General features: G+C 36.4%; 1 protein-coding gene across 2 annotated transcripts in view; it reads left to right on the top strand.

Annotated features, from left to right (window-relative positions):
- The window catches only part of KIF27 (kinesin family member 27), an 85,468-nt gene that overhangs the window by 3,308 nt on the left and 66,406 nt on the right, over positions 1-15,754 (top strand). The window contains exons 2-4 of one of the 2 annotated variants that reach the window (XM_072763055.1): positions 2,012-2,395; positions 11,837-12,037; positions 14,175-15,133. In XM_072763055.1, the coding sequence (XP_072619156.1) occupies positions 2,098-2,395; positions 11,837-12,037; positions 14,175-15,133 (1,458 nt within the window). In that variant the 5' untranslated portion in view covers positions 2,012-2,097. The remainder of the gene's footprint in view (positions 1-2,011; positions 2,396-11,836; positions 12,038-14,174; positions 15,134-15,754) is intronic. The other variant, XM_072763064.1, reaches the window with a different exon arrangement.

Raw genomic sequence — 15,754 nt, 5'->3', positions numbered from 1 at the left:
GGCTATTGTAAATGATGCTAATAAACATAGTGGTACATATATCTTTTCAGTTAGTGTTTTCGTATTCTTTGGGTAAAATATCCAGTAGTGCGATGATTAGGGGATCATAAGGTAGTTCTATTTTTAATGTTTTGAGGCACCTCCATACTGTTCTCCAGAGTGGCTGCACTAGTTTACATTCCCACCAGTCACGCTTGAAGATTCCCTTTTTCTCTACATCCTTGCTAACACTTGTTATTTCTCACCTTTTTGATTCTAGCTGTTCTGACAAGTGTGACATGATACCTCATTGTGGGTTTGATTGCATTTCCCTGCTGGCTAATCATTTTGGGCATCTTTGCATGTGCTTATTAGCCATTTTTCATATCTTTGAGAAACAAAACTTTTAAATTTTATTAAATCCATTTCTTCTGTTTTTCCTTATAAAGTTTATTGCTTTTGCTTTTAGTGTTACACCTGAGAAACCACTGCCAAACCCAAGGTTACCAAGAGTTACCCTTATGTTTTCTTCTAAGAGTTTTAGCTCTTACACTTAGGTCTGTGAACGATTTTGAATTAACTTCTGTGTATGATGTAGGAGTCCAGTTTCATTCTTACGCATGTGAATATCCAGTTATCTCATGAACATTTGTTGAAAAGTCTGTTTTTGCCCCCATCGAATTGTCTTGGCGCTCTTGTTAAGAATCATTTGCCCATAAATACAAGGATTTATTTTTGGATTCTCAGTTCTTTTCCATTGGTTTTAAGTTTGTCTTATACTAGTACCATACTGTCTTGATTACTGTTGCTTGGTTTTAGAATTGGGGAAGTGTGTCCTCCGACTTTGTTCTTTTTCAATATTTTAGCTAAACTGTGTCCCTTGAATTTCTGTATGAATTTTAGATCAATCAATGAATAAAATCTTAAAAAAGATTTTTAGGATCAGTTTGTCAATTCTGGCAAATAAATCAGCTGGGATTTTGATAGGAGTTGCATTGAATCTGTAGATAAATTAGAGGATACTGTCATTTAAAAAATGTTAAGTCTTTCATGAACATGAGATGTTTTTCCATTTATTTAGATTTTCTTTCCTAACAATATTTTATAGTCTTCAGAGTGTAAGTTTTACATGTATTTTAGTAAAGTTATTTCTAAGTATTTTATCCTTCTTTTAAAAAAGATTTTATTTATCCATTCATGACACACACAGAGAGAGAGAGAGAGAGAGAGAGGCGGAGACACAGGCAGAAGGAGAAGCAGGCTCCATGTAGGGAGCCTGACGTGGGACTCGATCCCGAGTCTCCAGGATCGAAAGGCAGCACCAAACCACTGAGCCACCTGGGCTGCCCGTATTTTATCCTTTTTGATGCTACTATAAATGGAATTGTTTTCTTAATTTATTTTTCAGATTCATTGTAAATATAGCTACCAGTTTAATGTTCTTCCAGCGATTTTCAGAAACAAGTACAACATAAGTTAGGAATAGAAAAGCATTTTTTCAATTAGTTTTATTTAAAAAAATTGATTTAAAGTTACATTATGGAAATTGTTAAAGCTGTTTTCTTGGATTTACTTTTAATATTTGTAGCAAAGAGATACAGCTATAAAATCTAATAGCATTTCAGCACATGTATATAATTACTCAGTTATTTCCTTGCCTCAATTTTCTAACTCTCCAGTTATTAAATATTTAATTTAATATTAAACTGGGAACTGGGAAACATATTACTGCTGTAGAGAGTGGCATGATGGAATTCCATGCATACAGCTTAGCTTCATCATTTTTTTTTTTTTTTAGCTTCACCATTTACCAACTCATGGCCCATACCCTTTAGATTGTTTTACAGAAAATCGGACATTTCATATCATTTCATCTGTAAATTATAGGTATAGTTTTACAAGATAGATTTACTTGTTGTAACTATCTCATTTTGGAACAAAACCTGTTTTAACTGATTTTGTTTTAGAAGGTGGTTAGTTTATTAAGATAGAGAAGTACATAATTAAATTTTGTTTTTATTTTGGTACACAGGAGTCCAGATCTTACATAAAATGGAAATTTCTCACGCTAGATACTGAATATTTAATGGAAAGTTATTTAGTAAAATCTAAGCTGCTATGGAAGAAATACCAGTAAAAGTTGCTGTAAGAATCCGACCTCTGCTGTGCAAAGAAGTTCTTCATAATCATCAAGCTTGTGTGAGAGTTATTCCAAATACCCAGCAAATTATCATTGGGAGAGATAGAGTCTTTACTTTTGATTTTGTTTTTGGCAAAAATTCCACTCAAGATCAAGTTTATAATACGTGTATAAAACCACTAGTGTTGTCACTCATTGAGGGCTATAATGCAACCGTTTTTGCCTATGGACAAACTGGATCTGGGAAGACCTACACCATTGGAGGAGGCCATGTTGGTAAGATTCTCATACTTTTTTTAAAAGATTTTATTTAATTATTTGAGAGAGAGTGAGCATGAGTGGAGAGAGGGGCAGAGGGAGAAACCGGCTCCCTGCTGAGCAGGGATTCCCCCCCCCACTCTCCCCCAGAATCATGACCAGAGCCAAAGGCAGACGCTTAACTGACTTTTATTTGTAGGTGTTCAGCATATTGATTGAATGAAATAATGTATAGGAATCAGATGTGTTAATAAGATCATCATCTTTGAAAGACTTTTAAATATTGAAGTTTCATTCAACAATTTAATTTGATTATATTTGCTTAAGAAAACAAGTTTAAGACAATGTTTAGTGTTCAGCCCTTTGCCATTTCCCCTCCAGTCTTACTGAGATATAATTGATGTATAACATTATATTAGTTCAAGACATATATTATGATGATGATATATGTATATATTGCAAAACGATTACCACAATAAGTTTAGTTAACATTGATCACATCATATAGTTATGTGTGATTTTTTTTCTTATGATAAGATCTTTTAAGATGTTAATATTTTAGCAGCTTTTTTTCTTTTTAAAAGATTTTATTTACTTGAGAGAAAGAATGAGAGAGCAAGCACGAGCAGGGGGAGAGGGAGAAGCTGAGTGGGGCTCGATCCTAGGACCCTGGGATCATGAGCTGAGCGAAAGGCAGATGCTTTACTGACTGAGCCACCCAGGTGCCCCTAGCAATTTTCAAATATACAATAAAGTATTGTTAACTACAGTCACCATGCTGTATATTACATCTTTAGAACTTCTTTATCTTATAATTGGAAGTTTTTATGTTTTGACCCACCTTTACCCATTTCCCCCACTGCCTGCTTCTGGCAACCCTTTGTTGCTTTGAACATAATTTAAAGTAGAAAGAAATGAATTAACATGACCAGATATTGATCTTTTACATAGTCTTGTAAAATCAAGCTTCCTGGGCAGCCGGGGTAGCTCAGCGGTTTAGCACCACCTTCAGCCCAGGGCGTGATCCTGGAGACCTGGGATCAAGTCCCACGTCGGGCTCCCTGCATGGAGCCTGCTTCTCCCTCTGCGGGTGTCTCTGCCTCTCTCTCTCTGTTTCTCTCATGAATAAATAAATAAAATCTTAAAAAAAAAAATCAAGAGTCCTGTGACCAGAACTTTGATGCAGTAGGAGGAATTTAAGCCACCTTACTGTCTTTTTTCCCCCATTTTTAAAGTCAGATTTTTATTTTACTTTTTCAATTTTATTGAGATTCAATTGACAATTGTACCATATTTAAAGTGTATGTCATGATGATTTGATGAATGTATATGTTGTCAAAGGATTCCCCCAATCTAGTTAACACATCATCACCTCACATCTAAATACGGATTTCTATTTTAAATACTGAGTATTTTAGGAAATAATTTCTCCTGCTTGTAATTCTAGTTTGGAAAAGGTGGAATCGCTAGGATTTTCTATAGTTAGAAGGAAACTTGGAAATAATTTCTCTTCATTTATAAGTGTGGAGCTCCAGCTATGGAGCGATCAATAAAAGACTTGTTCAGTTAGAGGGTTAGTGACAGCTGGGATTGAAAGCTAAGTCTTCTGTTGAGATTGTTTACTGTATTAGTATCTTTCTTCTAAAAGCAAACTTCTGAATATTGTACATATATATGCATTATTGTCTAAAATTATTGCTAGTATTCTGTATATGTGTAATGACTCTCAATGTATTTTCTACTTTGATGCTTCTCAAATATAGAATGTAACTTTCAGTAACATTTCTTATTACATGTAGGGATTGTGAGGGAGAGTTGGAGGCTGGTTGTGTGGTTTGAGGAAGCCCTGACTACAAAGATTAAATTGAGAGGCCATAAATGCCCAATACTCTCCCACCCCCATTTTTAGAATCACTGTTATACAGGATTTAGGAGATTAAAGATAGTAGATTATTTTAGGATCTCAAAAAATTCAGTTTTTCTACTCTTTAAGTTGTGTGTTTTTAAGGATTCGAGCCTTTTTTTATTGGCAAATGTTTAATGATGTTTAAGACTCAATATGTTTTTTATACTAATAAGAGTTCTAAAATGTTTAGAACTTTGTGACTTAATTATAGCTATATTGCTTTTATTAAGAGGCCATGCGTACAATTTTAATACCTTAAAGGAAAAAGTTATTAAGTTTATCTATTATCCTAAAACATTTTAACTGCTATAAAATACATTATACTTGATAACACCATTAGAAGTGATTTTTAATTTTTTCCCTTAGCTTTTTAAATTTTTTTTCATCATATCATGGTAAGTGAATTCTTTAATTTCTATCCCCTCTTACCTCCCTTTGGGTAACCATCAGTTTATTCTGTGTAGTTAGGAACCTGTTCCTCATACTCTCTCTCTCTCTCTTTTTTCCTTTGTTTTTGTTCCTCAAATTCCGCATATGAGTGAAATCATAAAATATCTCTTTTTCTCTGACTTACTTTGCTCAGCATTATATTCTACCTCTGTCCATGTCCTTGCAAATGGTAAGATTCCATTCTTTTTTTTAAGGCTGAATAATTCCATTGTGTGTGTGTGTGTGTGTGTGTGTGTGTGTACACTACATCTTTATCCATCCATTTATTTTATTTTTTTAAAAGATTTTATTTATTTATTCATGAGAGCCACACACACAGAAAGAGAGGCCAAGGGAGAAGCAGGCTCCATGTAGGGAGCCCGATGTGGGACTCGATCCGGGGACTCCAGAATCACACCCTGAGCCAAAGACAGGCGCTAAACTGCTGAGCCACTCAGGGATCCCCTATCCATTTATTTATTGATAGACACTTGGGCTGCTCCCATAGTTTGGGTAAATAGTAGTACAATTACTGGCCAAAGGATAGTTCTATTTTTAACTTTATGAGGAACCTTCATACTGTTTTCTACAGTGGCTGTGCCAGTTTGCATTCCCACGAACAGTGTAAGAAGGTTCCTTTTTTTTTCTCTGTGTTCTTTCCAACACTTGTTTTGTTGTGCTTTTGATTTTCGCTATTCTGACAGATGTGAGGTGGTATCTCATTGTAGCTTAGTTTAGTTTTGTTTTTAAAGATTTTATTTATTTATTCATGAGAGACACAGGCAGAGGGAGAAGCAGGCTCCATACAGGGAGCCCATCTGGGACTCGGTCCTGGGTCTCCAGGATCACGCCCTGGGCTGAAGGTGATGCTAAACCGCTGAGCCACCGGGCTGCCCTCATTGTAGTTTTGATTTTCATTTCCTTGATGACAAGAGATGTTGAGCATCTTTTCATGGGTCTGTTGGCCATGGATGTCTTCTTTGGAGAAATGTCTGTTCCTGTCTTCTGCCCATTTTTTAATTGGATTATTTGTTTTGGGGTGTTACGTTGTATCAGTTCTTTATATAATTTTGGATAATAACCCTATATTGATGTTATTTGCAAATATCTTCTCCCATTCAGCCTTTTAGTTTTGTTGATTATTTCCTCCACCGTGCAGAAGCTTTGTATTTGGATGTAGTCCCAATAGTTTACATTTGCTTTTGTTTCCCTTGCCTTAGGAGACATATCTAGAAAAATGTTGCTATATCTGATGTCAGAGAGATTACTGCCTGTGTTCTCTGTAGGGAATTTTATGATTTCAGGTCTCACATTTAGGTCTTTAATCCATTTTGAATTTTTTTTGTATATGGTAAAAGAGGGTGTTCCAGTTTCATTCTTTTGAGTGTAGCTGTCTAGTTTTCCCAACACCATTGTTGAAGAGACTTTTTCCCATTGTATAAATGTACCTCCTCTGTTGATTAAGTGACCATATAATTATGGGTTTATTTCTGGGTTTTCTATTCTGTTCCATTGATTTATGTGTTTGGTTTTGTGCCAGGACCATGTTTTGGTTGCTGCAGTTTTGTAATATAACTTGGAAGTCTGGAATTGTGATATTCCCAGTTTTGTTTTTCTTTTTCAAGATTGTGTTGGCTATTCATGGTCTTGTGTAGTTCCATACAGATTTAGGATTGTTTATTCTAGTTCTGTGAAAATGCTGTTGGTGCGGTGCCTGGGGGGCTCAATTGGTTAAACTTCACCCTTCAGCTCAGGTCATGATCCCAGGGTCCTGGGATCTAGCCCTGTCAGGCTCCCTGCTCAGTAGGGAGTCTGCTTCTTCTTTTCTTTCTGCCCTTACCCCTGCTTGTGCTCTTTCTGTCTGTCTATCTCTCAAATAAATAAAATCTTTTAAAAAATGCTGTTGGTATTTTGATAGGGATTGCTTTAAGTATGTAGATTACTTTGGATAGTATGGACATTTTAACAGTATTTGTTCTTCCAATCCATAAGCATGGAGCATCTTTATTTCTTTGTGTCCTCTTCAGTTTCTTTCATCAGTGTTTTAGAGCTTTCAAGTTGATAGTTACAAGTCTTTCATCTATTTGGTTTATTCCTAGACATTTTATTGTTTTTGGTGCAATTTTAAATGGGATTGTTTAATTTTCTTTCTGCTGCTTCATAATTAGTGTATCGGAATGCAAAGATTTCTGAACGTTGATTTTGTATCCTGAGAGTTTACTGAATTCATTTATCAGTTTTAACACTTTTTTGGTGAAGTCTTCAGGGTTTTCTCTATATAGTATCACGTCATCTGGAAATAGTTTTACTTTTTCCTTACCAATTTGGATGCCTTTTATTTCTTTATATTTTCTAATTGCTGAGGCTAGGATTTCTAGTACTGTGTTGAAAAAAGTGAAATGGACATCCTTGTCTTATTCCTGATCTTAAAGGGAAAAGCTCTCAGAGTTTTACCATCGAGTGTGATGTTGGGTGCGGGCTTTTCATAGATGGCCTTTATTTATTTATTTATTTATTTATTTATTTATTTATTTATAAAGATTTTTATTTATTTATTCATAGAGACACACACACACACACAGAGGCAGAGGGTGAAGCAGGCTCCATGCAGGGAGCCCGACGTGGGACTCGATCCTGGGCCGCCAGGATCACACCCCAGGCTGCAGGCGGCGCTAAACCGCTGCGCCACAGATGGCCTTTTATTATGGACTTACTTTGCAAAGGTTTTTTTTTTTTTTTTTTTTTTTTAAGATTTATTTATTTATTCATGATAGACATAGAGAGAGAGAGAGAGAGAGAGAGAGAGGCAGAGACACAGGAGGGAGAAGCAGGCTCCATGCAGGGAGCCCGACGCAGGACCTGATCCCGGGACTCCAGGATCGCCCTGGGCCAAAGTTAGGCGCTAAACTGCTGAGCCACCCAGGGATCCCCGCAAAGGGTTTTTTTTATCATGAATAGATGTTGTACTTTGTCAAATGGTTTTTCTGCATTTATTGAAATGATCATATGGTTTTATACTTTCTGTTATTGATGTGATGTATTACATTATTGTTTTGTGAATATTAAACTGCCCTTGCATGCGTCATGGTATATGATTTTTTAAAATACATTGTTGGCTGGGATGTCTGGGTGGCTCCGCGGTTGAGTGTCTGCCTTCGCTTCCGGTCGTGATCCTGGAGTCCTGGGACTGAGTCCCACATCGGGCTCCCTGCGTGGAGCCTGCTGCTCCCTCTGTCTGTGTCTCTGCCTCTCTCTATGTGTCTATCATGAATAAATAAATAAAATCTTTAAAAATAAAATATATTGTTGGATTCGGTTTACTAATATTTTGTTGAGGATTTTTGCATTTGTATTCATGAGGGATATTGGCCTGTAGTTCTTTTTTTTGTGGTGTCTTTATCTCGTTTTGGTATCAGAGTGATACTGGCTTCATAGCATGAGTTTGGAAGTTTTCCTTTCTCTTGTTTTTTTTTTTTTGAATAGTTTAAGAAGAATGGGTATTAACCTTTTTTTTTTGAATATTTATTTTAGAGAGAGAGTGAGAGTGGAGGGAGGGGAGAGGGAGACAAGCTGACTCCTGAGTGGGGACCCCAACTTGGAATTTGATCCCAGAACCCCAAGATCATGAAATCAAGAGTTGAATGCTTAACCAACTGAGCCCTGGTGCCCTGAGAAGAATGGGTATCCACTCTTTAAATATTTGGTAGAATTTGCCTGTGAAGCTGACTGGTCCTGGATTTTTGTTTTTGTTTTTTTTTTTTTGTAAATTTTTGGATCACTGATTCAATTTCATTGCTAGTGATTGGTCTGTTCCAATTTTCTATTTCTTCTTTAATTTTGGTAGGTTATATGTTTCTAGGAATTTGTTTCTTCTAAGTTGTTCAGTTTGTTGTCATAAAGGTTTTCATAATATTGTCACATTTCTGTGATGCTGGTTTTTGTTTTTCCCCTTTAGTAATTTTGAGTGTCCCCATCTTTAGATATTTTTTTAGGCATTTTAGAAACACACATGTAGTTTTTTTCTTGTGTTGTTTTGTTTATTTTTTTATTTTTATTTTTTTTAAAGATTTATTTATTTATTTATGATAGACATGGGGGGGGGGGCAGAGACACAGAAGGAGGGAGAAGCAGCCTCCATGCCCGGAGCCCGACGTGGGACTGGATCCCGGGACTCCAGAATCGCACCCTGGGCCAAAGGCAGGTGCTAAACCGCTGAGCCACCCAGGGATCCAGTGTTGTTTTGTTTAATGGTTTATTATACCTGTGATTTTATAACTTTCTTTTTGCATTTAACAATATAAAGTATTTCATTTCTTCCCATTTGGGTCATAGAATTTCACCTCATTCCACAGTTTGAATGGACCATAGTTCCTCCATTCTAGTATTAAGGGACATTTAGGTTGTTTCTGATTTTTACTATGATAAGAAAGTTGCAGGGCATATCTTTATATATTTGACTTTGCATAATGTGTTAGTATTTGCATAAAAAAGATTCCTATAGTGGATTTCTTGAGTCAAAGGGAATGCACATTTAAAATGTAAATAGAGGGGATCCCTGGGTGGCTTAGCCGCCCAGCGGTTCAGAGCCTTCCTTTGGCCCAGGGCGTGATCCTGGAGTCCCGGGATCATGTCCCTCGTCTGATCTGATCCCTCGTCGGGCTCCTGGTATGGAGCCTGCTTCTCCCTCTGCCTGTGTCTCTGCCTCTCTCTCTCTCTCATAAAAAAATAAAATCTTAAAAAATATATAAATAGATATTGACAAGTCACACTCCAGCGAAGTGTGTAGCAGTTTAGATTCCTACCATCAATACATGAAAGCCATTTCCAATACATGAAAGCCTGTCAATGTTACTTGACATTATAAATCTGTATATTTTTTTGTCATCTAATAGGTGAAAAATTGTACTTTGTTGTTTGAAGTTACATTTCTTGGTGTATTAGTGAAATTGGTAAACATTTTTTATTTCCCAGGTTGTTAAGGACACCAATTCTGGGTCAGTCATCTGCTGTTTGATTTTTAAAAAAAGATTTATTTATTTATTTATTTGTGAGAGAAAGAAAGCATAGAGGGAGAGGGAGAAACAGACTCCCCGCTGAGCAGGAAGCCAGACATGGGCTTCATCCTAGGACTTTGGGATCATGACCTGAGCCAAAGGCAGATGCTTAACTGACTGAGCCACCCAGCTGCCCTGCTGTTTAATTTTTAAATAATGCTGTTTTTTCCTCTAATAAATAGCTTACCGAGCATTTGTAGTGTCTAAGGTACCATGCTAGGCACTGTGGCAGAATAATAATCTCTTATTTTTCAATATGGTACTTTATTACTAATATTCATCTTCCTACTTCTCAGAACTTTGGGTTTGCTGACCTGTACCAGGCATAACATTTTCTAGAAACTCTTGTGTGTTCTTTAAATAACATATAATAGCTAAATAATGACTGTTAAAATATAAAACTTTACAATTTCTCTCTGAAGCAGTTTATCTCAGGAATGTACGTGCAACATTGAAAATGTGATATTTGGGTTACTAAAATACGTATTGAAGCTTTGTTATAAATATTATTTGAAATTCAGCGTTTTGATAAGTTTTAAATTTTTGTGCTTTGTTTTCTGTTGGAGTGGGAAATGAATGAGATATTTTGATTTAGCCTTAAATTCTCGCTAATCTACAATGTGTATATTGTACTGTAATTAATACATAAAGCTGTTGGCAAGTTCCTGGAAACTCTCAAAAAGGAATCTTCAGGGGCGCCTGGGTGGCTCAGTCGTTAAGTGACAGACTCGATTTCTGCTCAGGTCATGATCTCAGGGCATCATCTGAGAGGGAGGCCCCTGTCCACTCACACTCAGCAGGAAGTGCTTCCTTTCTCTCTCTCTCTTTCTCTCTCTCTGCCCCTCCCCCACTCACACATACTCTCTCTGTGAAAGAAATCTTAAAAAAAAAAAAAAGTAATCTCCAGTCTTCATTTATTCCTTTGTGTTAGAAAAACTTACAGCTTCCTTTCCTTGCCACATGATGGCAGTCTTGCATCTTAAATTAGGTGAAAGGCAGTCCAAGTTAATAGATGTTTGGAATTTTAGGATGCTGCCCAAGATCTAAACATTGGTAATTTTCAACTTGGAAGCAAGTTATTTTTAAGGTTATTTGCAAAGCCAACTTTTTATAACTTGGAATATATTTTCCATGGAATAATGCCACAGATGGTAGGTAGATTTCTAAATTGGCCTAGCTTATTTAACCTGAAGTCTCAATTTGTTCATTTACTTATTTAAAAATTTTAAACTATTTTTAAAAATTGTGGAAACTTTCACACATGAATTTTACAGTTTATGGTTTTTAAAAATTAGTAATACAGATATGTATGAAAATATATTATAAATTTTGGATTTTAGCTTTTCTTACATATAAATTTTTTGTAATACACTTGCAATTCTACATATAACATTGCATCTTATTTTTTTCACTTTATATTGTGAGCATTTTCACATATTATTAAATATTTTTCGAACTTATGACTCTTCGTGGTCATGTGGTAATTTGCCTTCTGAATGTATTAGACTGTATTTAATGTTTCTAAAAATTGTGGAAACTGGGCAGCCCCGGTGGCGCAGCGGTTTAGCGCCGCCTGCACCCCGGGGTGTGATCCTGGAGACCTGGAATGAGTCCCACGTCGGGCTTCCTGCATGGAGCCTGCTTCTCCCTCTGCCTGTGACTCTCCTCTTTCTCTCTCTCTCTCTCTCTCTCTCTGAATAAATAAATAAATAAATCTTTAAAAAAAATTGTGGAAACTGGGGATTCCTGGGTGGCTCAGCAGTTTAGCGCCAGGCCCAGGGTGTGATCCTGGAGTCCGGGAATTGAGTCCCACATCAGGCTCCCTGCATGGAGCCTGCTTCTCCCTCTGCCTGTGTTTCTGCCTCTCTCTCTCTCTCTCTCTCTGTCTTTCATTGATAAATAAATAAAATCTTTAAAAAAAAATTGTGGAAACTTTCACACATGAATTTTGCAGTTATGGTTTTTAAAAATCAGTAATATAGATATGTATGAAAATATATCATACATTTTGGATTTTAGCATTTCTTATATTTTAATTTTCAGATGTACTTTCTTTCTTTAAATTTTTAGCTTCAGTTGTGGAGGGTCAAAAGGGTATCATTCCTCGAGCTATCCAAGAAATATTTCAAAACATCTCTGAAAATCCTAGCATTGATTTTGATATTAAAGTGTCTTATATAGAAGTATACAAGGAAGACCTAAAAGATCTTCTAGAATTGGAAACATCTATGAAGGATCTTCACATCCGAGAAGATGAAAAAGGAAACACAGGTATAAAGTAGCCTATTGAACTGATAGCCTCCATTAGCAAATAGATGTGATTGAATTCAGCTTCAGGACATATTCCAAACAGTCTTTAACATTTAATATTCCATTGTTGGACATTTTAGCTATTTTCATTATTATTAATAACACTGACATGGATGTGTTTCTCTCTCTTAGAAAAGATACTTAGGTAGAACCCTTCTTGGAGATAGAGGATCCTGCCCAAGGAGTGACTAATTCCTTGGGGGAATATCTTAGCAGTTAGAAAAATAGAAAAATAACATTATTGAGACTGCCTACAGGGGACAGTGAAGTTTGTCGACTTCTTGGCCTTGTCTTGGAAGCCCTGGCATTCCTGGATGTTTGGAGAAACTGGTTTTTGTCTTGTTTTTTAGAAAGAAAGCACACATCGTAGTTTATGGTTTTAATAGATAATTTAGTAAAGTTTATAGTTTCAGGCCAATTTTTTGAACTTCTATATCGTATAAAATGTAATTATTGAATGTTTTTTATCTTTTGTTAAGAAAATACAAAAATAACATGTTTATTGTAAAATAAATAATGCAGAAATATACACTATCACTCCTGATAAACTCGTAACTAATATCAATTCTGCAAAAGTTTTGGAAAGATGCACAATTTGTCTTATGACATATTGCCATGTGTCTTATATAATGTTCTACTCACAACCCAGATGTATTTGTTTGACATATTTATTTAGTTCCTCTGTGTAAAGCAGTGGTTGGTATCCAACCTGGATGCTGCACAATTAGTTTCACCGTTGAAGCTTTTTACGAAATATTGATAGCTAGGCCCTACTTTTCAGAAATTCTGATGGATTTGTCTGGGATGGGGCCTGGGCATTGGTACTTTCTCTTTTATAAAGCTTCCAGGTAATTTGCAGATGGGTTTGAGGACCAAAGATAGTGCTAAGCCACAGCCTAACAAAAATTTATGAAAGTTATCCTTTGATTTATAGTTACATTGTTATATTTTATAGTAGATTGTATTATAGCATTCCCTGTTTGTAGTATAGGTACTTTAGAACTTAAATATACTAGGTTGTTTAAAAAAGGTGTCATGTTGGAAATAATGAAAGCAAAATGATTATTTTTCAAGAAAACAGTGACATAACAGGATCTGACTGAAGAGGAAACATGACACTGTAATTCAAGTACAGACTCAGGAGCTTTACTGTTCTGATTCAAATCCTAAATCCACCTATTTTGTTTTGAAGTATGTTTGGATAAAAATAAATCATGTGGGTAGTAAGCTTTGGTTTATTTTTGGTTCTTACTCTGTTCTTGAAATAGAAACTTTGCCTTTTTTGAATTGCCATCATATTTGTTTACCTTGTACTCTGCTATTATGTAGGGCAGACTTGTTTTTATTTTTTTTTAATTTTTTTTCAGACCTGTTTTTAAAACAAATAACCAATTTTATTTATACTGAAATTTGTCATTTATCATTAGTTATGACTACACAATACCAAAAACCTTAAACCTAAGGATGGCTTGAATATTAACAAAACTCAGACACTAATTTCTTTTAATTAATCTACTACTGATTAATTCTTTTGAATTATATGTATAACCTATTTTTTAAAATAAGTTTTTTAGACTCTACAAGTCAAAATACTGGAATAAAGAGTTTTTCTTTTGTCAGTCATCTTAAAGAATTGAGTGTGACTCCAAATAAACCAGATATATATTACTTCTTTTAGAATATAAATATCCAAATGAGTGCTATTAAAATAGTTCCTTTGGGAAATCATCTAAAATTATGTAATGATTTTGCTGATGTTACTATTGTTTGAAATGCTATTGATTTTTTTTTTTAAAGATTTTATTTATTCATTCATGAGGGACACAGAGAGAGAGAGAGGCAAAGACACAGGCAGAAGGAGAAGCAGGTTCTATGCAGGGAGCCTGATGTGGGACTCAATCCTGGGACTCCAGGATCACGCCCTGGGCTGAAGGCAGGTGCTAAATCGCTAAGCCACCCAGGGATCCCGAAATACTATTGATTTTTTTAAAAAAGATTTTCTTAGCTTTTGTAGTTTATCAAATAGTAACTGTTGTATGGGTAATTTAACCTAACTGGGTTTTGATTAAAATTTGGTTTAAAAACTTGCTGTTTTAAGTGATTGTTGGGGCCAAAGAATGCCAGGTGGAGAGTGCAGATGAAGTGATGAGTCTCCTGGAGATGGGGAATGCAGCCAGGCACACAGGTACCACCCAAATGAACGAGCACTCCAGTAGATCACATGCAATTTTTACAATCACCATTTGTCAAGTGGAGAAAAACATCGAGGCAGCTAAAGACGGATCGTGGTATTCCCGTCGGCAGATTGTTTCAAAGTTCCACTTTGTGGACTTGGCTGGCTCAGAAAGAGTAACCAAAACAGGGAATACTGGTGAACGGTTCAAAGAATCCATTCAGATCAACAGTGGGTTGCTGGCATTAGGAAATGTAATCAGCGCTCTGGGTGACCCCCGTAGGAAGAGTTCACATATTCCATATAGAGATGCTAAAATTACCCGGCTTCTGAAAGATTCCCTGGGAGGCAGTGCCAAGACTGTCATGATCACTTGTGTCAGCCCATCCTCCTCAGATTTCGATGAGTCCTTAAATTCCCTCAAATATGCCAACAGAGCACGCAACATTAGAAACAAACCCACCTTAAACTTCAGCCCTGAATCAGACCGAATGGACGAAATGGAATTTGAAATCAAGTTGCTTCGAGAAGCTTTGCAAAGCCAACAGGCTAGCATCGGCCAAGCCTGCCAGACCCATCAAGAGGGGACTCTTGATAAAAATAGGATCCATTCTCTAGAGGAGCAAGTAGCTCAGCTACAAGGAGAGTGTCTGAGTTACCAGAATTGTATAGAGGAAGCCTTTACCTTCCTGGTGGACTTAAAGGATGCTGTCAGATTGAACCCAAAGCAGCAACATAAATTACAGGAGTGGTTTAACATGACGCAGGAGGTCAGGAAGGCGGTTTTCACCTCCTTCACCAGGAGCCATGGCATCGGCAGCCTGGAGGACGGGCCTCCACACATCACGGTTCTCCAGCTGAAGCGGGAGCTTAAGAAATGCCAGGTATGTGGACACCTTTTATTAGTGACTTGGTTAAGGACTCATTTTGTCTGGGCAACGGTCATTTGGCAATTTCAGAAGTTTTTAAAAAGGATTGTGTGGAAAATCTCCTTTGCCTTTGCTCAGTGTCATCTTGCCTTTTTCTATTGCTTGGTCCTCCTAATTCATACCCTTCTCAGCTTCCTTCTCTTTTACTATTTTAACTTGTTATTTTATGAAGCAGAATCTTGCGGACCAGCTCATTAATTTAAAGGATGAAGAGAAACACAACTTCAGGGACAAAACAAAATTGTTCTTTAGTGTGTCTTTATACCTCTTTGGGTCAGTGGTTCTTTTTTTTTTTTTTTTTTTAAAGATTTTATTTACTCATGAGAGACACACAGAGAGAGGCAGAGACATAGGTAGAAAGAGAAGCAGACTCCCTGCAGGGAGCCCGATGTGGGACTCGATCCTAAGACTCCAGGATCATGCCCTGGGCTGAAGGCAGACGTTCAGCTGCTGAGCCACCCAGGCGTCCCGGGTCAGTGGTTCTTGAAGGAAAAAAAAAAAAAAAAAAACAACTTTATCCCTTGAGTGTGGAATGTTGATTTTTTTAAAGATTTTATTTATTTATTCATGAGAGAC

The sequence above is a fragment of the Vulpes vulpes genome, chromosome 1, assembly GCF_048418805.1.
Source record: "Vulpes vulpes isolate BD-2025 chromosome 1, VulVul3, whole genome shotgun sequence".
Taxonomy (NCBI): Eukaryota; Metazoa; Chordata; class Mammalia; order Carnivora; family Canidae; genus Vulpes; species Vulpes vulpes.
This window is presented reverse-complemented; position numbering and strand designations above follow the sequence as displayed.